The 27188-nt window shown below is 31.4% G+C and overlaps 1 protein-coding gene across 1 annotated transcript; it reads left to right on the plus strand.

The window, feature by feature from the left end:
- Nucleotides 1-1588: 1588 nt before the first annotated feature.
- Nucleotides 1589-25499, plus strand: LOC107193382 (proton-coupled amino acid transporter 1-like). Its single transcript, XM_015582822.1, has 7 exons — nt 1589-1725; nt 5115-5265; nt 7247-7453; nt 12126-12544; nt 21591-21754; nt 22581-22762; nt 25428-25499. Exons 1-7 carry the CDS (start codon nt 1589-1591, stop codon nt 25497-25499), a joined length of 1332 nt encoding a protein of 443 aa, XP_015438308.1.
- Nucleotides 25500-27188: the final 1689 nt, after the last annotated feature.

A 27188-nucleotide genomic window follows, 5' to 3' on the forward strand; every position in this document is an offset into this window, starting at 1 on the left:
GTGAATTATTTAAAGTTAGTTTAATGTACAGAACATCTGTGTAACGATATCTGCGATAATGTGATTCGATTAATAAATACGATATTACGTAGCGAAAGCGGTTTCTCTTTTCCATTCCATTCAGTAACAGAGCTCTTAAATGTTTCTGTGATGTGAATGATATAAGGCGAACGATATTTACTTTTAAAAAGAAAGAAAGGTATTCGGTATATTTAAAGTTCAGGATGAATCAATTAGAATCATTATTATTGAAAATTTCATTGAAAAAAATATTTTTATTATATGAAATATGAATATTTTAGAATTATTGTTTTCGTTCGGTATTTCATAATATATTTCCTCAATGTGCATACATCATATATTATCATTCTTTTTATAAATTGGATCTGTGACCAATAAAATAATTATTCTTGAAAAACGAAGTCACACAAATATTAATTGACAACTTCATGGCATTTTGAAATATGCACTTCTAATAAATTGTCAACAAAGTAACAGATGCTTGAGAAGCTTCAATGGCGTAGAAAATGTTATGGTATGCGTAAAAATGTTACGTGCTTTTAAAATATGATTGAAGCAAACATTTCATAAACAATCGAATACTAATGAGCCTAAAATTTTTTAATATTATTTTATCATTATCTACGTATTTCCGTTTAAAATTAAAACGAGCCCGGCAAATTAAAGCAATATGTTTAAATCGTGTCCCAAAATTTAATGTTTCCTGATTTTATCATAATACTCCAGCGCGGGAAAAATATTTTACGTGACTATAATTATATTTAAAGACTACAGTCTTTCTAGATAGTTCTTGGACTTTGCAAATACGTATTATTCAAATTAAACAGTTATTCTTATGTTATAAAAAAATATATACTGTAGTAACAATTACAGATTTCGAATGAATACTTCTTAAGTGTGAAATTATTTTATATCAATTCAGCCTAACCACCTTCATATTATATTAATCTATCATTACGACTCACTTCATCATGCCATGTTTTATTTACTGTACTTAACTGTACTTAAATATTTATTAAGGTTATCTTGCTGCATGGTCGAATAGTCAGGTATGTAAATAATGATTTTACGTATTTAAACGAGTTTAGTTTTGAGTTAGGTTTAGTTCTTTTTAGTCTTCCGCAAGTGAATTATGGTATATGACACTTAACACTAGAACTATCAGCATTGAATGTATACATATTAAATTGTATAATACAATAATATACAGAATATATAAAACAATCTAGGATAATAAACCATGAAATGAAATCTGTATCGAATTAAAAGCCAACATAAATTCCGTCAAAAGCACCACCATTATAATTCCAGTAATGGACAATAATGGTAGAATAGTAAATCTGCAATCTGTTATTTTGATGGGTTTGGTGGTTCTAGTGTTATCCAATTTATTATTAGACAAATAATTAATTTCGAAATCCCATTATACAAAGCGTTATTTCGTTCCAAATTATATAATATAATGGAATATAATGTGGGTAATAAATAATTAACACGACTAAATTGTTTTGGAGACTTATAAAAGTTTTACTTTACCGAGTTGATATCCAAATAACTTAGTTTCGCTATGGTAGCTACACGTGAAGGTATACTTTACACAACAATCTCGGAAGAAACTTTGTTTAACGTCTACAGACAACAGAACAGGAAACAAAGTGAGACTCCTGTTGACGAGGCATTTGCAAAATGTAATGATATAGTACAGTTTGTATACAATATAAAGCCACAGTACATACACTTCATTTCTGATTAAATAGAGATTAAATAATAATACAAATTAATTAAATATTAATTAATAATAGAATCAAAAAGCAGCAGCATTGTCATTTCCTTTTCCTCTGTGATTGCATTTATTGTGTGGCCTCACTTCATAAAAATGGTTGGTAATGACCTATATGTATAGATCATACGACCTTGTACAAATAAACATAAAAGAAAAAAGGATGCATTGGCTCCTCGTGATATTAAAGTATCGTGTTTCACCTTCGTATCAGGTCAAACTACAGAATTCAATTGTTGTACGGCCAGTGCACGAGGCCGACAATTAAAATTCAGTTGCCTTCACCTGTCGGGGGCATCGTTGGAAGTCCGAGAACGATACTTCCGGATATTTCACTGAAGGCATAAAAAGGAGGGGAAGGACCTTGCGGGGTTCCGAGGAACTCGTGATATGGCCGACAAGTGAGGCTTCGCGAGACCCGCTTCGAAACCGCCATTTATTGCCCTCTGCATTCTGTCCCGATGATAGGTCCAACAGAGCGAAAAACGCGGAAAACCAGGATGAAAATGAGGAAGAGGAATACGATCCTGTCGCGTGTCGTCCAGCGGGTCCAATGACTTCGTACGAATCTATATATCATTTACTTTGAAGTTTCCTTTTTTTTTTGCTTTTCTAAGGAAACGGTATTTCAACATGCTCCATTGACAAGCAATGAAAAGTGAGATTGCATTACTCTGACTTGAAAGAAAATAGCGTAGCTGTTAGCAGTGCTGGCGCCAGGTTATTTTGCGCTCTAGACAAAGCTAATTAACACGCCCTCTATTTTACAAATTAGTTACGTTTTTCTTAACATTGAAATTGTAAACAAAGAATATAATAATTTGAACCCACATACTTATTATCAATTGCACAAAAAAAGTGACACATAGATCATAACATTAAAATTGAAGTTTTCCTGCCTCTTTCCATCGCAAAATTTTCTACTAGTTCCTTCAAATCAAGTGTTGAAGCTTGGTCGTATTCAATTGAAATTGTTGCCAAATCTACGTATCTGTATTGCGACATTGTTGAGCGTAAGTAAGTTTTAATAAGTTTTAACTTTGAGAAACTACGTTCATCACTTGCCACAGATACTGGAACTGTTAGAAGTATTCTTAGTGCAACAAAAATATTAGGTACACAATCGACCAATTTTTGTTGTACTATAAAGAAAAGTACTTCGTCGGATGACATAGATTTTGGAAGTCATCGAGCTACTGCTTGAAGTTCGTTGCAGAGATCCTCAGCGTCAATATCTTTGTTGGAATTATGAGTCAAAGACTTTAAAAAATTTTTTTTAACCAGACTGGCTGGACTTTTGCGCCTTCTCATGGTTTACGGCCTAGGCGACTGCCTATAACGTCTTAATAGTAGCGTTGGCCCTGGCTGTTAGAGTATCGATAGGTGTACCTACAGTGAATTTAGAACGGAAATAAAGGGACACGTAACCAGGCGTTTGGTTGTAACGTACAATGATTCACACATTCGTTCATATATTTCTGAATTAACAATTAAGTCTAAACGTTTGTTGCATTTTCAGTATCTTTAGTTTTGCCATTCCTTCGTGATAAGGTTCGTCTTAATTTTGAAATAAAATTCGCATTTTGGTAAATACATAATTTCATCAAATAGAAGTGACTATCTTCTGTGAACTAACTTGTCAGTCTAAATTGTATTATGTTTGGGTACCTGAAAGTACAGTTTAATATACATTATTCGATATAAGACAGACAGAAACTTTGTAGATGACAAAATGTTCAGACAGTTGTTTAAAAAATAGGGAAATGAGAAATATGTGAAGAATGTTCGATTGTTCAAACTTTAGGTATGTTAATAAATTTATTTCGAGTATTATTATATTGCTCGAAAATTTTAATTCGTTCAATTCTTCGTTTGTACTCTTTGCTATTGTTAGTGAAATTACGAATTTTTTCCTGCAAGGCCGTACATGTTAACAGAGAACAAATTGATATGTACACAAGAGTGAATTTCTATTTCTCACTTAAACGATAATAAGGCAAGACATAATCACGTGCAACGATAGAGAAAAGATATGTTAATTCTATAAGTCAATAACTTTCAATCTATTTGGTAGTATCTCTTTGCTGTCGAACTGACGAGTAGAATAAATATATCTTTTAATTCGTTTATACAGGTTCTGACGTCCTTTCTGGTACAAGCAACAAGTAGGCGATTCGAAATGCAAAAATAAATCGAAAATCTAGAAAATAAATATAGAATACAAAACTTTCTTTTCGAAAAAGAATCGAAAATGTGAAAACTTATCGGGTGCGCATACAACAGAATATAGCTTCTGTGTCAATTATTGCTTATTTTTATTTGTATTTATGTTTATAAATTTGTCGTAATATATCATTATTTATTTCTCACAATAATTTCGTACAAAGTGTTACTTAATAATGAAGCTACTAGAAAATGAACGATAGAGTTTACCAACGTCTTTGAGTGTCATAAGTGGACTGCGGATTTTATGCATTTATTGCCAATAGAGCTTTGTGTAATACAATAGAGAAAAAACTTTCGATAGGTGCAATGTGTTTTCGACTTTATTCTGAACACAATAAGATATTTCAGAGAAAAAAAAAATTCCTATCTTTGCTGCTGTCTTCAAAAATTACTTAAAAAAATGTCATTTTGCATAAAAATCCGCAGTCTAGTCATAAGTCGTAACAGCAAGTATTAGACAGACATAGCTAGGTATATTTTAGTGCACATATGTTCGGTGTATTTCCAAATTTAATTTTGTCACAAACGAAGCTGCGTAAGATAAAATGTTATTCTATACTTTTAATTTGTTTTTGTATGTACCAGAATCACTAAGCTTTTCAGACACATGATAAACAACATCGTAAATTAACGATCTTGTCAAAATTGACTTTGACTTCAGATTATAATTTTATAATCTCGGTAATAATTTAACTGCGTATGTTTATGCAAATATAAATTTGTATGGATTAATAGGTATATAGAATCTAGAATCGATCAGAAATTTGTTTAATAAGAACTTCATTGAATAAAATAAACAACTACGTTAAAATTAATTAAACATTTTACTATACAGAATTTTAGACAATTGTTTTCACTATATGAAGAAATCCACAGTCTAGTAGTAATTATTTACTAAATTAATCGTCAAAATAATTCTAATTCTCATTTTGTTCGTTTAGTATACATATATGTATGTATATAAAATTGAACGGTGCTAATTGATTAATAACGCCGTTGTAACCTATATTACTTAATATAAATACTGTATATGTTCATGAAAACCGAATAAGGTATTCTTTCTAATTAAATTATTACATTATTTCAGGGATTTCACTGTGTTGATGCATCTACTGAAATCCTCGATCGGCACAGGGATACTTTTCTTACCCAATGGATTTAGGAGAACGGGCTACACATTGTCAATAACTTGCAGTGTCATCATCGGATTATTGTGTACTCATACTGCTGTCACATTGGTCAGTAATTTAAACATAACGGGAAAAAGTAATAAATAAGAATGAAATAGTACTTCTTGTACTAATTAAGAGAAATTACTCTGCACAATATTATACAATCATAGAAAAAAAATTGAAATTTCGTGAACATTTAATAGTTTTAAATAAAAAAAAATTAGTTCAGAAACTTATACAGTGTACAAACGAAATTATTATTTTTATTTTTACATTTTCTTGCAATGTGGAAACTCAGATATGTATGTACACGTATAAACATTCTATAGCAGAGAAAAACGTTAACAAAATTATCTAGAACACTCAATATTTATTTATAATGTATAGATAAGTGATTCGATAATGTTCCAATCAGTTTTGAATGCCAATTATCTAAAACGGGAGTATTGTTCAATTTACATCACGTTTGAATAGGGGTTAACTGGTTTTAAAAAAGTTTTTTTAATAATTTTAAAAAATAAAAAAATAATGTTTCAAAGAATGAAACATTCCAAAAAGTCTGTTATCCTTTTTTCCAAACAAAACATAGGAAGAGTCAATTTACTGCAACATAATTAATCAGACAAAACAGACCAGATGGCGTTAAATTTAATCACTTAACGCAGTTTCTATTTTCCTTGCTCACTATTTCTCATAATATACCAATTTGAAGCTGCTTTACGAACAAGTTCTTTAGTAAAAGTAGAAATCTTTAATGTAAAGAAAGTGCATTCATTTTTTCGTTTTTGAAAAATCTATTCAGAAGAAGGTTTCATTATTACTTTAAGTGATATATGAAGGATTATGAAGGAAGATACATGATATTAGGATAGTAGAAGTTCTATTATACAGGGTGAGTCAATAAGAACTACGATGTAAAATAACTCGTTAGCTTATGGTTGTATCAAAAAACGTCTAAATGAATTACGTAGCATTTTGAAGGGCGCATCAGGTGGATACAATTTGATTTTTTTATATCTCATTTTTGTGAGACATCAAGGTGATCTTGAGTTATTTTAAGGTCAATGCTCCTTTGTTTTAATACCATCATAATATTGGTCGCTGAATTCATCCTTCCATCGACAACAAAGTGATATTAAAAAAAAGATGCATTGATTTTGAAAATACTCAAGGTCAACTTAATATCTCGAAAAAAATAAAATATAGAAATATCAAATTGAGGACCTTGCAGCTAAAGGGGTGCAGCTCCAGTTTTAGCAACGTCAAGTAAATTAGAAAAAACCGTTTATAAAATTATTGCTTTGAATTCAAATTACAAAAAAAATATTAATTGTAAAACATATATTTTCACACAATAAGCAGTAATTATTCAGTTGACTTTTCCTTCCCATGTATGGTGAATTTTTTAAATCTGGAGCTGCAACCAACTTGCACCAAAGTGTACGAAAAACGGTCACTTTTTGTTAATTATGCACAATAAAGAACACAATTTCTTGAATTATTGTTGCTTTATTAATTAAATATGGAAAAATACCCAATTTTTCAATTGGATCCTATTATTATAAAATTGCATTTCTTTAAAACAATTACAAAATAAATGGTACAGAAATAATTTTTTCTAACTGAAATCATTTTTATTTGGTAAACTTATGTCTCCACTTGTAAATACCCACGAAGCTCATTGTGATTAGTTTGATAGTTCACTAGTTATGATTTATTGAAAAAAGGTTGACCCTAAATTTCAAACAGCCTGTAAAATCAACAATTTAAAAAATTTATGGAATATATATATTTTTAAAATATATGTTTATATATGGTTAAAGACTACAAAATTCCCAAATGTGAGCACAATCCGAAATAGTGCTCCAAAAAGTGTCTGGTTCCGCGTGGAATGACTTTATAGCATAGCTAAATACAGCTTAATATGATAAAATGTTTTTTTTACATGATATATGAGGAATGTTGGGGGAGCATTAATCGTAGAAGAAATCGTGGCACGTGACGCACTGTACCGAATCGCTTTTGAAAACAAGTTCTCTGAATGCAGGTGCGATGCGCTCAGGTGTTATGCAGACGCAATCGCATACCGATGCTGGATTTCGCCAAAACGGCGGAGGTCTCGTTACAGAGCGGTCCACTGAGGATTCGAAAGTACGGGAAAATTTTCGGTGTGTTTACGAATATCATCGTCTGCGTCGTCCACTTCCAAGCGGTGGTGATATACACAATCTACGTAGCCACCTCCTTTCAGCAAGTGAGAAACGAGTCGTAACGTTCTTATCCATTCATGGATTCAGACTGAGGTCGCGGGACCCACTTTTCAGTTGGTGTAACAATCGATCATTTTTTTTATTTCTTGGTTCAATCCTTGTGGATTGTTCAGCTCAATCTAATACAAACTGAGGCTTTTTATTTTTAATTGTATTCTTTATTAATGAAACTTGTAAATTAATTTGACATCAGTAGTTAATACGGTATATGCAGGATGGTTTACACTAGTTTACAGAACGTGAACACGTCAGTTACTCGTAAATTATTGGCTGTATGAAAAATTATTATTAATATTAATAAAGAAATATGGTCCAAATTATGTTATGTTTGATCTCATTTTTATTGGAAGAATCCCATCGACATGTTAAAAATGTTTACTGATATCTCAGAACTGACTCTATACGATATAATACTTTTTTATGCAGTATTTCATACTTTATCGAAATTCGGAATGAAATATTGGGTATTCTATTTAAAACACTGAAGGTGACCGTTATATCTTGATAAAAATGTAACATGATAAAAAATATGATGTTGTTTAATATGTCCTGTATAAATTTAATATGTAAATGCAAATTTTGTTTATAATATTTGTTCGTACAGCTAATAATTTACAAGTAATTGAAGTGATCACGTTAGGTGAACCACTCTGTATAGATTATTGTATTATAATTCCTTAAATTCAACTTGGTCTAAACTAATGTCGAATTAAAGAAATATATTTACATTACATTTGATCCTTCTATAGTGTAGAATAAAAGGACCAAATGAAACGTGAATAGATTTCTTTAATTGTATAATATAGAAGGATCAAATGAAATGTAAATTTTAATACAATAATTTAATACAAAGAATTATAATACAATAATTTATTGAACAATGCACGAGGGTTAATATCGTACCCATTATGTGGTCATAAATGATAATTATTATGTTATTAGTACACACATTGAGAAAAATGTTGTCAGACATTTTGACAGATTCTTTGCAAGATTATTCTGAGTAAAAGTATGAACGCAGTAGATCCTAGTCAATTTCTACAGTATTGCAATTTTTTATAACTTTTACCTTTAATAGTAGGTTTGTAAACATACACAGTGACGGCTATAACAAGGTTTAAAAGAGGCAGTTTATAACAAAATCAATTATAAGTTAACAGAGAAGAAGTACATTTTTTCAATGATATACATTGTATAAAGTCAATAAATTAATACAAATGTACATATGTAAAAATGACGGAGTACGGTAAAGGGTCCAGAGGAGTTTGAAACTTGGAACCACTACGAAACTTTCACGGTGCATCGCGATGCGTTTCAACATCACACAAATCTGTCTTTCCTCCCCAAAAGCGGGGAGGGGGGCAATAAATTATGTGCTTGACATGTTCGACGAAGTGGTGGGGATGAAGTAGAAACTCTCACGAGGAACTTCCTATCCAACTCTTATGGAGCCTTTACTGTATGTAGTTTATAGCATGAGAAATACATAGTTATTTCGTCATATGTGTATGGATTTGAATACACCTTTTCATTAACGTATTTCGTGTGTTTGCTATGACAACATGTATGTTAACGATCTATAATTTTTCAATTACATTGTTACAAGTGAATATTCAAACATACTCTTCCCTTCATCATTTTTCCAGAGAACAGACAAATATCTGCTACAGAGGCATGAATTTGTTCTTCAGAGGAAATCATTTATATGAAAGGAATATTTATTTATAAATAAACAAATATAATGTAATCTGTATGCATAAATACGTGAGTTTTAAACTTTCTTTTGGCCGTCACTATAAGCTCTCGAAATAAGAGATCATAATAAGATTAAAACCAAACAACAGAATATCAGATGTAATTTATGTACGGTTGAGGGTTATGAAAAATGTGGAAAATGTATTTATTGAACTCGAGTGCAGACAGAAATCCATGAATCAACGATCATATACAAGATTTTAATTTACACACTCATTATTGGCGCAAAGATATTTTTTATGTTACTAAGATCGTAATTAGCATCATTCAGTTTTATAGATTGAAACTTTCTACTCCGAATTACAAAATCAACCTTGTTTTTCTGGCATTGAAGATTTCTTATTTCGATCGATTCGCCGATGCATGTCGAAGAAACGGTCCTGCGACCACAATCTGATTCTTACCACATTTACGAAATCCTCATTGGAACGCATAATAAGATTCGTTTAATGCTTCGAAGCATGCACGTCAATCTTTTAAAATGCACATTTAACACTGGAACTACTAAACCCTTCAAAATGATGGATTGCAGATGTGGTATTTCACAATTACTGAAATTATAATAGTGCTTTTGGCGGAACTTGTGTTGGCTTTTAATTTATTATACATTTTATGTTACACTATATTATGCTAAATCGTTCTAAATGTTATGTATATTACTATATTATACAATTTAATTTAGTATGACATTCAACGCTGTTAATTCTAGTGCTAAATGGCAGTATTTAGGAGGAGTTCCCCTAGTGGTGGACACTTAAGATTTTCCTTAGATAAATAAAACAATAATACTTTATTTTATTTTTATTCTGCATTAGCCACATAAGGATAGACTTATTTTACAAAAACCTGACAAAGATCACCTATGTTTTTTTTATTATCGGTTTAGTAAGAGAATAATATGCCTAATTATGTCATGATTAGAATTGCAGAAAAGTACCTACAATTAGTTTAAGAAATATCGCCTCTCTAAAAATTACAAAATCCACCAGTTGAACCATTGAAAACAAATTAACAATGAAAATAGTACAAATAGACAAACTGAAGTCCGATTATAGCCAGTAAAAACAAAAACGAAACATTTGGTCACGTGAATATACATAGTCGATTTTGTATAAATTCAATCCATTCAACAGGCTCAAGTTAACTCGGAGTAAAGGACACTTTACATCAAATCGATAACAAGTTAACCCAGGATATGTGCTTAACTGGTTAATTATAAGTTAACAACAATAGAAATCAAAGTAAGGGAACAAAATATTCAAATAAAATTAACATTGAAGTTTGGCTGCAGGACAGCATCAAAATAGTTTACAACGATCACAAAGTTTGTGATATATTGATGTATTGTGATATATTGATATATTGATATACTGATATTATAGATTTGTGATATATCAAATATAATTAATATAATCACCAGAACACTCAGAAATGTCGACACAAACCTCGTGAGCCCAAACTTGGCAGTTGGAGCATTGAATTTAGTCTTCATTATTGCTTTCTAAGCAAACAGACAGTTTCTTTGATTTTGTTTTTCGATATTAATGCACTGGTTTTCTTCATCTTCTTGGGTCTATTTGTCGTTTCAAATTCGGTTCTCAAGTTGTTCTTCTGGTCTTTAACTCCTTCGCGTAGCAGTTGTCGAACATACAGCTAATGTTCGATACTAGGTGCCGTCCGTGGCTAGGGGAACTCCCCCTATATACTACTATTTGGGAAACGTTCACAGTTACAATGGAAAAAATCAAAGTGATCTTTGCATCAAACATAATTTGACCAGATGATTTCTTTATCCAAAGTAAATAAGTTAAAAAAAAACAGATATCACACCTCCTTTGATTTTAAAGATATAATAAATGATGCTATGAGGACCGTTCTTTGCATAATAATACCGCGATCACCATGTTTGTGACTTGTAAATCGTAGCTTCAGGTGTTGAGATTTAATATATGATAAATGTTAGTTTTGTCCCTTTCATAAGAAGAGTAGTTCTTCCGAGTTTGCTTAATCGTCAATACCAAATCACTTAATCGTACAATAAATCCTCGATAAGTGTTAGAAGGCTCTTCGGCACTGAAGATTAAATATTTCATAAACTAAGGGCCGTATGTTGCTGAAACAAATATCATTGGTTTCAGAAACCAAGCTCTATCACTCTGCTAAACTTCATTAACCCTCCGAGCACGGAAACACGGTCACCGGTCCCTATGTCATTTCTTCAACGATGGCGAGGCTCGAGCTTGAGGCCCTCACCGACACTGTACTAACACAGTGCCGGTATAGCTCGAGCTCGAGACCTTCACCGATATTATTACGCAGTTGCGGTTGCTCGAGCTCGAGCTCGAGCTCGAGCCACCGTCACCATGTATACAATGTAATGATCAGCTGGTTTCACATTACATTTGGATTTTCATGGTTCTTATTACACCAACTAGAATAAAAATCTCGTGAATTATAAAACAAATTATATTTATTAGTCAATCCTTCTGCAGCGTCTTGGCCCGGTCGTTCGCATGTAAACAAACATCGGTCGCTATGCGATTTACGCGACACTCCGTCACTGCGTGCGTGTCGCACTCGAGACCGCGTGTCCCAGGGACCGTACTCGGAGGGTTAAAAAGTTAGCGTTACACGTGGAAACCGCTCCTTGTCATTACCGAGAAATCTTCGAACATTCATCGAGGATTTCCTGTAGTTGGAAATTCCAACAATACCCAAACCATTGAAATTATATAATTAACCCAAATAGTGCACAAGAGTTAAGCGATATTCGATTAAATCGTGTTCCAATAATGAAGGTCCTACTATACATGAAATACTTAAAAAAGGGTCCGTGCTTGCGGATGATCAACTCTGTTTTTATGAAACCGATGTAACATCGGTTAACAACTTTGATTTCAGGTGATCGAATTCTTCTCCAGCTTCGAAATGGACATACGGATCTATATATTGGCAATGTTCCCTTTCATCTGTGGGCTTGGCTTCGTGCCGAACCTGACGTATCTCGCACCTTTTTCCATAATCGGTTTCCTGCTGACTTACCTCATCGACGATTTTCCTGATCCCGGAAGGCTCCAAGCATTCACACATCCATGGCCAGTCCCGATGTACTGTAGCCTGATGCTCTACGCTCTGCACAATATGACCATCTGCATGCCTCTGGAGAACACGATGAAGCATCCGCTACACCTGCCACGGTTGATTGTATTCAACATGCTACTTAATACCTGTCTTTACACGGCATTTGGCTTCCTCGGTTACAACAAGTACATGAACACCACCTGCGACACGGTGATCAAGAACTTGCCGATAGAGGACACGTGAGTTAATTATTTCTATTTTCAGTTTACACCGTAGTCGAAAGAATTCGGAAAGTTCCTTAGGCTGGCTTGGGTTCGATGAAGACACAAATTTTCTTTGGACAATATTTGTAATTCTACTGTCTTGATTTTTGAAATTCGAATAATATAACGCATTTTGTTGTGTAGAGAATTTTTAACACAATAACAAAAAAAGGGGTACTTATTTGTTGGTCATCGGGACACAAGTTATTATTCAAAGAATTATATGATCGGAGTTGGTTAGAGCTAGTTCAAGAAGAAAAATAGTTGGATATTCTTCCGAATAGGGTAAGTGACCCAATTACAGACAGATTAATGACCCAATGAGTTTGTTTTTGATAAAAAATAATCAGAAATTATTGATAAATGTTTTTTCCCGGGCTCTCTAGTAAGTTTAATTTTTCTGTAATCGCCAAAAAGAAATTTTTTATGCAATTGAAGATTGGTGAAACACCGAACGATCGAAAAAAAAGTTTTTTTGCACCTTTTATGGAGTGTCTTATTGAAAGTATAATATTTAGCGTATACATACGCACGAATTACATATGAACAATTAATTCATATAAACATAGATTTGGTTCATTTATAAAAAAATATATAATGTAAGGACAAAGGTAGTATTTGTTATTTATTTACTGACTGTTTGCACGGGTAGATTCGGTCACTGTTAATGTACAGGTTGAGTCAATAAGAACTATTATCTGTGTAAAATAACTTGTCATCTATTGGTTGTATCAAATAATGTTTTAATGAATTATGTAGAATTTTAAGGGACGCATCGGATGGATACAATTTGATTTTTTTATACGTTATTTCTTTTAGCTATCAAGGTGACCTTGTGTCTTTTCAAGGTCAGTGCATTTTTTTCCACTATATTATTGTCGATGGAAGAAAGAATTCAGTGACCTATAGCGTGATGGTATTAAAAAAAGATGCATTGACCTTGTTAAAACTCAAGGTGACTTTGATATCTAAACAGAAATAAGGTACAAAAAAATCAAATTGTGTCTATTTGATGCGTCCCTTAAAATGCTACATAATTCATTAAAACGTTTTCTGATACAGCAGTAGGTAATGAGTTATTTTAGATAGTAGTTCTTACTGACTCACCCTGTATTTCAATTTTGCCATAATATAATGTAAATAAAAATTGACATAGTTTCACCATAGAATAGATAACGAAAACGACGAGTTAATCTGAACATGTCAATATTTTTTAACATAAACGATTCATGTACGAGTTGTAATTATAAAACGTTAACAAAACTTTTTAATTATCCAACTATAAAGAAAAAAAAACAGAATTTCCCTGTTTAAGCAATATTTTTCTTTTGTTTTCATATTGTGTAAACATAAACATGGTTTATCTACTAGCATTCCAGTGATATGTTTCTCCCGATCTAAGAAGTAAAAATTAAATCCATTGTGTGTGTCCAAATTGTATGTATGCGTCAAAATTATCAATACATAAATCATAACGTCAGGGCACAATGATTACAAACACGTTAATCAAGTCGTTCCATAATTCATCTTAAAATCGCAGTTTTTAACAAAATGTACAGGACTGGAACATTCGATAAAAATGTAGGTAAATTTTAATCTTATTTCCGCAACGAAGACCCCGATACAGAAACACACCATTTTTTCATGATTTAAACAGAAAATAGTGTTTACAATCTATTTTACAAATTCATAAGCTTGTATTTTCATTTTATGAAATGTGCCTTGCAACGTAATTCAGATTATAGTGACTTTTCGTACAAAAATAAACCTGAAAGGTCCAACAAAATGATTATTGCAGCGCTTTCTTTGTGAAACAATAGACCGACGAAATCAGTAAAAAATTTATTTAAGAAACTGCATATATTATCGAGTGGAATAAAACATGTTTCGATTTAATTAATAATTACATGGTAAAAAGAAGAGTAATTAATATAAATAATAATAAATAAATTGTAATCGTCAGTCAAATTGTGTCTGGTCCCGATAGTAATCAGTCGATATCTTTGTATGATGAATTGATAGAAGAGAAATCAATTACACTGTGTGTTCATAATGTGATTTACAGCATAATGCAGAATTACTGTGTGGCCGGATAATAGTATTGAGTTATCAGTATTGTCGACGTACGAGGTGTGTCTAGGCATGAATCGAACCAAGTAAATACAAATAAATAATCGATACTGTCGTTTCGATATCGAGTATTTTTAGTTTCGATACTTTTGGTTGCGATATGTATACTCGGTATCGAAAACAAGTACTCATATCGAATGGAGCAAGTAATCGATATGAAAGCTAATGAACGTGAACGTGGTTGTCGTTCAGTTACGTTACTTTGTTAATAAATGTTCGTTAATAAATGTTCATTAATAAAATATATCTTCGTTAAAATCAGAGATGAGCAAATTCATTACCTAGATAAAGAGTTCCGAATAACAAATAAAAGATAAACAATGTACTTAGTTATTTTTAATCGTTTGAACGTGGAAATTTCAATTTTTCTAACAAAATAATACTTCTTCCTGAATAAGTCGATGTTTAACAATTATTTAATTTCATTATCTGTTTAAGAAAGTTCAGATACTGTAGGCTTTTTACTATGTATTATTCGAATCAACTTCTGCTCAACTCTGATTAAAATATATTATATTAATAAAAAAGAACTTTGCATTCATTTTCCTTCGATACAAGCAGGTATCGATACTTTGGATGTGATACTGAGTAGCCATCGATACTTTTTTTCGATACAAGTTATGAGTAAAAATATCGATACCTTGACGTTATCGATTTATCCCTAAGTTGTTCTGAAAAGTAATGAGACTGGCTCTCTAAAATTATTTATTAATAACTCAGCTACAAACTAACTTAATTCCCTTCAAAATAGTTTTCATGAGAACATATACCGCCGTAGTCATTGTTTCTACTGGCAACAGTGCCAGATGTCTTCAATTGGAACTGCTTTCAATTGGTCTGTCAGAACTAGACTGCGGATGTTCATGGAAATATGAAGTTTTAGCAGTTAATTTACAGAAACTGGAGTCAATCAAAAAATAATTTTTCCTATTAAATATGTTCAATTAGGTTCCAGGTGAAAGAAAGTCCACGTTAAACTGAATTACGCTCCTTACTGTAGGGAATTTGAATCAGTTGTATATCCTACAAATACATAAAATTCGCAGTCTAGTCACAACATTCTGGATGTTGTCTGATGACGATCCTTGAGGTATGTTTTGATTTTTGGGAACAGCGAGAAGTCATATGGACTGAGATTACAGGGGTAAGGCAGCTTTCGAACACAGGAATACTCTTATTGGAGAAAAACTCGTTCACAGGGAGTGCGGTAGGAAGTGTTCTCATGTTTAGGCTGCGGAAGTTTATGCAAATTAAGAACTGAATGAAACTCCTCGAATAAGAGTCTAAAGTACTTTTGGTACATTTTGGGAAAAAGCGGTTTTTTAAGTTACACTGAATTCGGTACGTTGAGATGAATTTCTCCTGTACCTTAGACCCTTATTTCATTGAAACAACCAACAGAACAGCTAGGGGTCGTAACATTTAAACTCCCTAATTCTAACCTGTGTTTTAGACCTTTCTTCCATAAGTTTCAAACACCCAATGTGTTTCTTGTGTTCAACATCACATCGCCTTTTGACAAAGTGTCGCACCTGTGTACTAAAACGATCAGCAGGGACTGTAGAACGATACTGTCTTGCTAATTCAACTTTGCCCAATGCTATAGACTCTTATTCGAGGTTTTCATTCAATTTCCAATATTAATATCTGAAGATTAAAATGGGGTAGAATTTTGAATTCTGTACAAGAGGCTTTGCTACATTACTAACAACCCAGGAATAGTATTAGACTTCATTAAACCCATTCTTTTATTGAGTTTTTGAAGTTAAGGAACTCTATAAATGCATAAATATCCGCACTCTAGTCATGATGCAGCATTCAAGAAAAGTTTCTGTGAACGACTTTTTGTCCAATAAGGGTATTTTTATGGTTCCATAGGCACCTCACTTTCCTGATCTGAGTCCATGTGGCTTCTTTCTGTCCCCAAAAATCAAATCCTATCCCAAGGGTCGTCATTTTGGAACTTATGACATCTCCATCGGTGTCTAACTTTCTAAAGTTAAAGGAACTGTTTTGATAGAGATAGTGTTGATTTGCAGTGGAGCTGCTAATAAATATATTTAGAGGACCAGTTTCGTGCCTTTTTGGGGTACACCTTGTATTTTATTGCATACTTATTTAATTATTGTGCACTTTTCAATAAATTAGATTATATTTATACTTGGTTTAATGAGCTAACACGGGACGTCAGTCAAAACAAACACGCCGATTTTTGTGCAATTTGGTACAGAGGTAGTATTTTGAAAAATATTTAACACGTGTTCTTTTTAGTTGCTGACATTTATACCTAGGGGGTGAAAACAGCACTTAAAGTCGGAGGTGAAAAATACATTTTTCTTAATAACTCGCAAACTGTTCAACTTAAAGAAAATTTTTGCTAGCAAAAATGGGATGCCTCTTAGTAATAAAAATAACTACTTAAATAGTTTTTCGAAATACCAATTTCTTTAAACAATGTATTAAAAGTTAACACTTTTTTGCATATTTTTCTTACTAATTGGTATTCCATTTTTGTGTAAATTAGCTAGTAGAAACTATAGACCAATATTAGAAATATGGATAAATCGGAATTTTCAGTTTGAAGTTTATAATGACAATTCGGGCTGTTATCAGGATCAAGTCCAAGACGTTACCTTTGTTTTTTAAATGAAACTATATCATTTTTTAAACATTTTTCATTAGAATGGATCATGAGAAACCAAACAGCTATAAATATATTATCAAAAAGACAGAAATAACGTAAAAAATGCAACAGAAGTTATTTGTGTTTGTTTGTGACAAATATTTTTAGTCGTTGGATTTCTCACGATTCGTTCTAATGAAACATATTTTTAAAATGCTATAGTTTTTTTTAAAAGGCAAAAGGTGACATCAATTTTTCTGAAGGAATGCAGATATAGGAAACTCCGATGCAATAGCCTCCAAAAGCAACCAGTCGACGATTCATATAATCCACCCTGTAGATTACAACGGGAATTACTCGTAATCGTATCGTAGCATACTGAAATAGAATTGATGCACGGAACGATATACCTGTGATTTTAATCAATAAAACAGAATCGAAAGGTCAGCATGTAGTCGTCGTCGATTAATACCAGCAGATTAAGGAGTTTAATAATGTTTCATTACCGGAGCCGTCGTTTCGAGATAGACGTAGATATCTAAGAAAAAGGCCTTAGGATTATAAGGATTTCAGTAAGCTGTGTACAGAAAATTGCGATTTATATTATTGTTCTGTATTGCATTCCGATCTTCTGAGTTGTTTGAACGAGCTCAATGATATATGACGAGATTAGAAATTAATTACACGAAATACATACGCACGGTAGCCGAGTCGCAATTATCACCTGAAATGTCTTCGTTTCATTCGTCTTTTTGGTAACGACTAGGAGAAGTATCGAGCGTAACGATGCTCTTCGAGTTTTGTACACCACGAGACTAAATTCGACGTACTTAGATTACTACTAAGTATGTAATCAGTGGAGCAGTACAAATAGTATTGCGAACCTTAGTTCCATTAATGATGGTATGAAGAAAAGAATATGGAGAAACAGATAAAATTCAGACACTGAAAGCATTTATATAATCTTGGTATTTTATTAGATTGATGGGAATTAAATCGCTATTTGTTATTCTACTTAAGGTTTCTATTGTCTCTGGTATAATTGCAAAATATGTTGAATTTCTAGAATTGCTTTGTTGTGTGATAATTGGCTCTTGAATGTGGAATTGGGAAGATTTTTTTTTATGGAAATATTAAATATTATTGAGGGACTACGTGTTTTTCTTTTTCTTGGAAATAATAATTTCTTTGGGAAATAATACAGAATTATTTATTAATATATTTAATATACATATAGAATATATGTCAACTCCCATTATCATAGTAGTATTCATTTTACAAAAATTAGAATCAAGGAAGCATATTATGTATTCCACTAAATAAGAAATGTTTTAACGCAATAGTTATATTAATTATTGCAGATAACGTTCGATTGTGTTACGCATAATTCATATTCAATAAACACATAAATACATTCGCAGCCTACCTAAAGTAAATTCAATAATGTTTAACACAAACTTAATTTTTTTCTTCACCTAAAAATACAGTTCATCGAAAAAAAACATGTTTCCATTTATAATTTTATAAATTACTCCAAAAAGTGTGAACTTGCACGAACATCCACAGTCTAATTGATAACTATGTTACGCCTAATTGGTTCCAACTAAAAAGACATATGTATGTACATTACCGATCATAAATATTTGCCCATCGCAACAAAAATTCGTCAAATTTTTCGAAGGAATTCTTCTGAGAAAGAAATCTGCTTCACTAGAAGAAGCAAGCAAAATACATGATCGTATATTGAAACTTATCACAGTGAAATATAAAACGACAAAAAGAGTAAACCTTTCTTCGTTGAGATTACAAATACATACAACATACTTAATAACGATAACATACGTATCATCGTCGAAATGTACATTCCCCAGGTATCCTTGACTCTCAATCTCCCAATACACGAAAAAGAATTATGTCGATTTATTCAACCTCGATTAATACATTTTTCTGGTATATAGGCCGTGTATAGGCGTCCCTCAAGAATCTCAGTATCTGTATTTACACGTGTTAGACGGTGTTCCTTATCATGCAAACTTCCTTATCGAGCGTCGTTTCGTTATTTCTATACACGCACGTGTGCACGCGTTACATTCCATTCAATGCTTTTCGCTTTCGGTTGCTCCGAATTAAAAAATCTATTCGCCTACGTTGATGCTTATCAACCGGTCGTATTTTCCTCTCACGGTGCATGCGTTCGTGTAACTATTGGTCGCTGTCTAGCACGACAAGACAAAGGGTGATTATTACGTAAACATAAAATACACGTATCGTGACGTTATTTTAAAAAAATGATACAGTATAATTTTGAGAAAAATGAGTTAAAGGTACTTTCAGTTGCAAATAGATGTCTTCTTTTTATATTTATAATAACGAAGTTAATATAGTACAATATTCTCATGAATTGATCAAAAGAAGTTCGGCTGTGTATGGATAGAACTGCATAAATATGTTTTTTGAAACTGATATAAATCTGTTTGTAACGATGAGATAATTTATTTAACACTTTCGACGAAGCAAAACGAATAGAATAAGACAGAATGAATGAAATGAATATAATATGAATTACAGTTATTAATATTATCTATCTACACGATAGTATTTTCATTTTATTCAGATTGTTCTTTTGTTAAACTTATTATAATAAAATTCTGAAAAATGTATATCAAATGGGTATATTTTTACATTCAATAATATACCTTTATTATTCTTATTATCATTATTCCTATTTGTATTGCAGAATTAAATTTCAGGGAAATACATTTCAATTGAAACAAAAATTTTAATTTAACATTAGTCACGTTTCTGATTTTTCAAAAAATTTGTTATCCGTACATACTGTTTACTATTGACCAGTTGCGTGTATGGAACTTAAACTTTCCATTTTGAAGTTTTTAGTTTTTTCAAAAATAGGTTTGTGCTTTTAATGTCATACTGGGGACAGCGTGACCGGACATTTTCCATGTCTTGCAATGTCTTCTCAGAAAAACATTTTTTCTTTAGCATAATAATGGTAAAACTGGTTTTCAAAGTTACACTCTGCTCTAACAGGTCAATAAGTGTTTTGAGTAATATTGCCAATGATCAATTTCAATGGGATAAATTGAAGTTGTAATCAAGTGCACGCGCATTTGATAAATAATTAATTTCGAAATAGACAGAAGTTACTTTTAAATTATTGTATGTAAAATTAGGAGAATTCACTTTGCATTATTCTATTACATGACTTGTAAATAGATAATATTTTATTATTTATTTGAATGAATAATTTCTGCAATAAATCTACAAATGAAAAATATTTAATAATTTCTGATACATTTATTCAAGTAGTTTTAACACAAAAAAGCAGCATGAAAAGGTATAGTTCTATTATAGAATGTCAAATTTTAAACTTAAAATTCTATACCACTTGGAAAACGATTTAAAAGTGATTTTTAAAAGAAATATATTTTTGAAAATATTTTTAATACTTTGCTCGATTACTTAAGATATTGTTTTGTTTACACTCCATATAATATAGGTTTAAAATTGATTTGTTCTACATTCTACAGAATTAGTATTTTTATCCGGATCAAAATTTCAGCTTGTTTTTTTCTGTACGCTTTTCAATTTTTTCTGAAGTATTTTCTTGAAGAAGGAGGATCAAGTTTAATTTTCAAACGTGCAGTATTAAAAATGCATCAATCTACTTCTCAAAGCATAAGGGAAGTGTTCGTAAAGAGTCTACTGCTCATGTTTTGTTTCATGACTAACGTTATCAACTTACTTCAACAAACTGCAGATTCGATGCATTTGTAATGTAAACATATATATTAAATACAATTAAGTAGTCTTAATATAACCAAAGTCTTTAGTAGGGGGAATATATTTCTACTTATTTTATAGATTTTTGAATAAATCTGTATTATGAAACGTTACAGAGTTCATTACTTTGACTTTTGAAAGACTCATTTCTTATATAGATATAATTCTCTGTACAAACGTATAGTATTCTATTTTATTTTTATACGACAAAATGAATATACATACTGTGTAAACATACCTATTAGTATATATTCAATACCCATTATTTATGTTTTACCTTTATTACGTAAATAATTTTTCAATTGTTACGACAATTCAGATGATTTAACATACATATGTCGAACCACAGAATTTTATACTAACGCCCAAAATATTGAAATTTACATATTTATAAAATTTGAATATGTTCTCTTAAGTTTGTCATTAACACAAGGATTTAATATTAAACGACAATTATTACTATTACAGTCTAGCGCAGTCGATTAAAATAGCTGTCTCTTTGTCCGTCCTTTTCTCGTTTGGATTAACCTACTATGTGCCAATTTCGATATTATGGCCGATAATCGAGCCAAAATATGAGACCTACAAGTACTGCAAAGCTACCTTTCGTTTAAGTGGAATATTGTTAACAAGTAAGTGATAATCTTCATTAGTTCACACGTAATGTATCCTAATTTCGATCATCTTTGAGTGATGAATTAAAATTCTCATAAACTGCTATTTATTACACTTCTACGTTGTTTCCAATCACGAAAATTTAATGCAAGTTTTCAACACGGTGAAAGTACCTTCAAACGTTTACGCGCTAAATAATATTAGATGTATCAATGAACAATTCACTATTGTTTCAATATGGTGGAAATACATTTTAGATTCAGAATACCTTTCTAATCTTCTGTTCAGTCAAAATGTCGAAGGATGATGAGAACCAATAACAAATATTGTTAAAATATGATAGGTATTTAAGTTATTTCGAGACGACTACAGAATTGCACAAACAAATGACTACTTATTGGTACATCTAAAATGTAACTTAAACTTGATTCGAACATGACCACTGTAATTTCTCAAATTATTACCTATATGAAAAAAATATTTTAAACAAAAGTTGCATAGTCTCAAGGGGAACATGTTATTGCATTATATGACCCCGTTGGTGTCGTGTAACTTTTGTATGAAATATATTTTTCACATAGCCGATAATTTTCATGTAGTTGGAGTGGTCACATTAAGTAAATCACCCTGTATAGTATCTACAAAATACTGAATATAAAAATGATGATAAAACTCATTACATAACTTTACATTTTCATTGAATTGATAGATTTACTGTTAACACAAGTGATAAATCTGTAGATAGAGACTAAATATTTTCGTTTGCACAGATTAAATATTTCATTTTCAAATTTAATATTTTCATTTCTTCCTATAATGAATTTCATTTTTTCCTAAATACAGCATTATTGGCCATCGCAGTCCCTATAATGGTTCCCCTACTCGGATTACTCGCAGCGTTAAGCATGACCACGGTGATTCTGTTAATCCCTATAATAATAGAGACAGCAACAAAATGGGAAAAAGCTACGTGGTTCCTGTTAGCAAAAAATATCAGCATTTCCGTTGTCTGGATGCTCCTGTTGGTCAGTGTCGAAAATAGATGTTATAATTAGCATAACGGAAATGTTTTACGTAATATCTCTGCGTTTTACATAATTCCCGGTTCCTTTATGCAACCTGCGATCCTGCACAAACTACCGTGTTTTATGATATATTCGACATTTATAATTAGTGTGTTGTAAATTTTATGGAATTTATAGTACATTGAATTGTTTAAAACCCGATATACTGAAACGTTTAATATTTCAGTTTTTATTAATATTTATTTCATTTGAGGCCCTGAATGAGTTAAACAAATTTCCCTTTCATTTCAGTTTTTCATAAAATAGACAATGAATATCTGTCGGCAGTTTTTTTTATGATTCAATATTAGTACACTTTCAGTCAATAATCGCGATAACATATTTCAAACGTTATTAAATACAATTTTATTGATTTGTGAATATGATACAAAATAAGTATACTTACTTTTCTCACTATTCAAAATGCGACGAAAATGTTTGTCTCCTATACTTACTGAGTTCGAAACTAAATCGATTATAATCATTTTGGAGTAAATATTAAAACACCAATTATTTTAATATATCCGTACGCCCGTAAAAAAATTCCGATGTAAGCATCGATAATATTGATTACTTCTGATTATTCAATAAAAATAATCATTTTATTACATATGTCACTTTGCGTGACATGTTTATGTTAATATAATCAATCAAATACAACAATAGCTGGGTCACTTTAATTTTGAGGAATGAGAATATGTCTGGCGAATGAACAAAAATGAATTTTTACAAAAATTGCACATTGTTTATTATTTTTTACAAATTGTTGCACACAAATGTAATGTTTTTATATAGTATACTGTAGTGTATGGTATGGGTCACGTGTAACCCGGTCATCGGCTTTCACGTCTGTCACGCGAGGGTTAATATAAACGTTTCTGAGGTTATATTGTCAGCACATCAACTGTCCACGTGAGTTGAATGGAAAACCACGGGAAAATGCCTGGGTACGGAACGTGTTAAGATAATATTGAACCGCGAGCGCGTATTTATGCGACTTCGAGGAATCATACTACAAAGAAATTGCAAACTTTCGAAAGAATTGACTGGACATTTATTATAAATCTATAAGAGCACGTTTGAAGCATGACACGTCACTAAGAAACTATGTACAACATTTAACACTAGAACTACCGATGATAAACGCATAACTACTTTGATCGGTCGATGAACATGACAAATTTTTGAAAATTTACGAATTTATAAATTGACTAATTTCTTCTCTTTCATATCGTAGTAAAAGTTGCAAAAGACCTGAGAAGATGTATTGTTATAACATTTTAATCGTCGTTGTAAGAGTGTACTGACAAGTCATTTTGACTTGCTTGTAATAATATTTATATTAACGAATAGATAGCAAACGTTTATGCAAATATGCAATTTCATATAACTGATTTGCAAGAACTGGAAGTAAATAAAACTTCATTCGTCGCACCGTTTCATTAAATGAAACACGTTATTTAAATTTTGGATAGATTGTACTTTCAATAATTCGTTTCTGATACAAATACATTCAATTTCGGAATATCTTAATGAGAAATTCATAACCAGAATTTATTATTCTAAAGTCCGAATCTATCTTAGAAACATATACAAATGGTAGACAAATTTTCTTCGTTTTTGAAATGAGGAAATTTTTCATTGCAACATAGTGAATTTCTGTCAATTATTTCTAAACGTAAGTTTTCCTTATTTCGATAGCATTTGTTAATGCAGCGTGCCGTAGAACTTTATCAGTTTACCAGTAGATTTCCTCAGAAAGCTTACACAGAGAACGGTTGTGTCATATCGCCTTTAATAAAAAAAATGTAGACTGTTGGATTTTGACCCCTGTAACACGCAACTTTTCACTTATTTGCAGCAACATGTAATTGCATCAATATTTAGGAAGCAGTATATTATTCTTTAACGCTTCATTGCTTGGTAGTACACGATCGTTTATGTATTTTATTATTTCTGTTTGTGCGCATTAAAGAACAGAACTACCGGTCTACGTTATTTTGCGTGTAAAACCTATCGTGTAGAATGCAAAGTATTCGTCTACGTATATCGTAACTGTCCATTACATTAAGTAGATAGATAAAAGAAACTAGGAACTCAACCTGTAATTTAACTCAAGGTAAAGAGTACCGAATGCTTAACCGGGCTATTGGAAACTTCTGTAAAATTCTTTTTATTTGAATATTATATTTTTAAGAAATTGCATGAATACAGTAGAATGTTTTACTTAAAACATGAAATGTAAATAGAGCAAACTATTGAGGGATAGGATTTACTACAAACAATTTAATTTTCTCAATAATAAGAACTTGAAATTCATATGTGCACGTATACACTATTATCCAAAAGGATGTTAATACAAACTGAATATAGATCCAATGTCTTTTGAAGTGCAAAACGATAATTCAGCACAAAAATGATTTAAAACGCAGTTTTAATAATAGAGCATACTGACGTCTACATTTTCTATTTTCTGTGACCGCTGAAAAGTTGCTGTTAGAAATTGTATAGATTTGAATTGTATTGCATTTAGTTATTTTCTTTTTATTTAGTTTTTGCGCTGAAACAAAAAGTAGCATGGAAAAAATAAAGTCGACTCAAAACTTTTGTAATTTTCTTTTATCAGGTATTTGGAGCAATCGAAAGCACGCGGTCCATCATCAGAGAATACAATGGCGCTAAAGAAAACGGATGCTAACTGAGAATTCAATTAATATAAATAAAAATCATTTTTCTTTACTTTTTGCTTCCTACTTTATGAAACTTTAGTTTTAACATTCGGTAAAATTAGTACAATAAAAAATGTTTGTATTTTTCAAATACCATATAAAATATATGTATGTATATTGTGTTCCCCATTAAGGTCTTATGAAATTCTTTGCTGCATATTTCGTTAAATTACTTACTGTACAGTCGCAAATGTATCAAAGGATGAAAATGTGGTTGTAAAGATTATCGGTTTGCTTTTTAATGGAAAGTTAACGCTTTGAATGTTATGAAACATTGCTCTCAGTTTAGATTTATCCAATTAAAAATTAAATCAGTAGATAATGTTCATATCAATTTATTTAACAAAAGCACAAAGTAACAACTTCATTATACATATATCGAATAAAAAATTAGTAATTCTATTCAATATGTGGTACGTGAATAAAATTGGTCCACGAATAGTGTTCGTCTTTTGGAGTATTCCACGCTTAAAAGGTTAGTAATGTAATTTTTTAATAACAATAAATGACAGTAGCAAATATTTTTGTAATTTGTATTTCTCCAGGAATTGTAAGGTACTTCGATAAAACTGGATTTTAATTTACTACGTATATTGCCGCGAACTGTCTTTAAATGCCGGATGTATACGTAAATAGTAAATTCTTTTGCTAATGAAGTATGTGTAGGTGCAAGTATAGATTCTGTATGAATAATGTAACGTGTAAAGAAAACGTTTAAGCACTTACACAAGCAGTGCCGAGAAATAATTGCTTTTAGATAGCTGTGTGGAACAGAGCAGGTTCTTTTAATGTTTATCGCTGAAAATTAGTTTCGGTCGTTTTATTTACAGTACTTTTCTCACTGTTGTCGTGAAATTAATTTCAAAATACATGTAACACGTAAGACCTACTTCGTCAGATTTGAACATCAAGTACAGTTCATTTGTGTGATTTTTAGTATTAATTTAAAAATACATATTCAAATATTGTTAATACAATTGTTTCGCTAGTGTAAAAGTAAAAAAAAGTTGTCTGCCTTTAATGCAAATACAAGAAGGTTGTTATAAAATAAATTTTACATATATTCACAGTTGGTAGTCTAATAACAAATTCAGAACGATTTCCATCAGTCTATACTTTAATATAAAACTAACTTGTTCTGGCATACCTGGAAGTAAATCGTTCTTAACTTAATATTGCAGTGAAAATAGTATTCTCAATTCGTAATGAACACCACAGTGTATCAATACAATTTTCTTCGACTGCATTTCATTTTCTTTAAGGTATTGAAACATAACGACGTGACCTTGTTTTTAATAAACAGTAATGATGGTTTTCCTGTACAAGGAAAATAGTGATTGTAATTAACAATAAGAACTGTTTTTAAATTTTCAACCAAGTTGTAGTCTTCAAAAGTCTGCAAATTTTGTGCAAAATAGTTGCTATGAATTCGGAACCAAGGTTACGTGAATATAAAATTTTAATGTGTTACTACTGCTGTCACAGTAAGATTTTCAAGTTATTAAATTATAATGAAACTGTCATAACCTAATCCAGACCGCAACACAAGAAAAATCACTCTGCTGATTTACAAGGGTATCGCACCGTTGCGTAATAGTACGCATCCGTCGCACGTGAGAAAAATACGATCGTGTTATCACCCATTTAAAACCGAAACT

Source organism: Dufourea novaeangliae, unplaced genomic scaffold (genome assembly GCF_001272555.1).
Source record: "Dufourea novaeangliae isolate 0120121106 unplaced genomic scaffold, ASM127255v1 scaffold27, whole genome shotgun sequence".
Lineage (NCBI taxonomy): Eukaryota > Metazoa > Arthropoda > Insecta > Hymenoptera > Halictidae > Dufourea > Dufourea novaeangliae.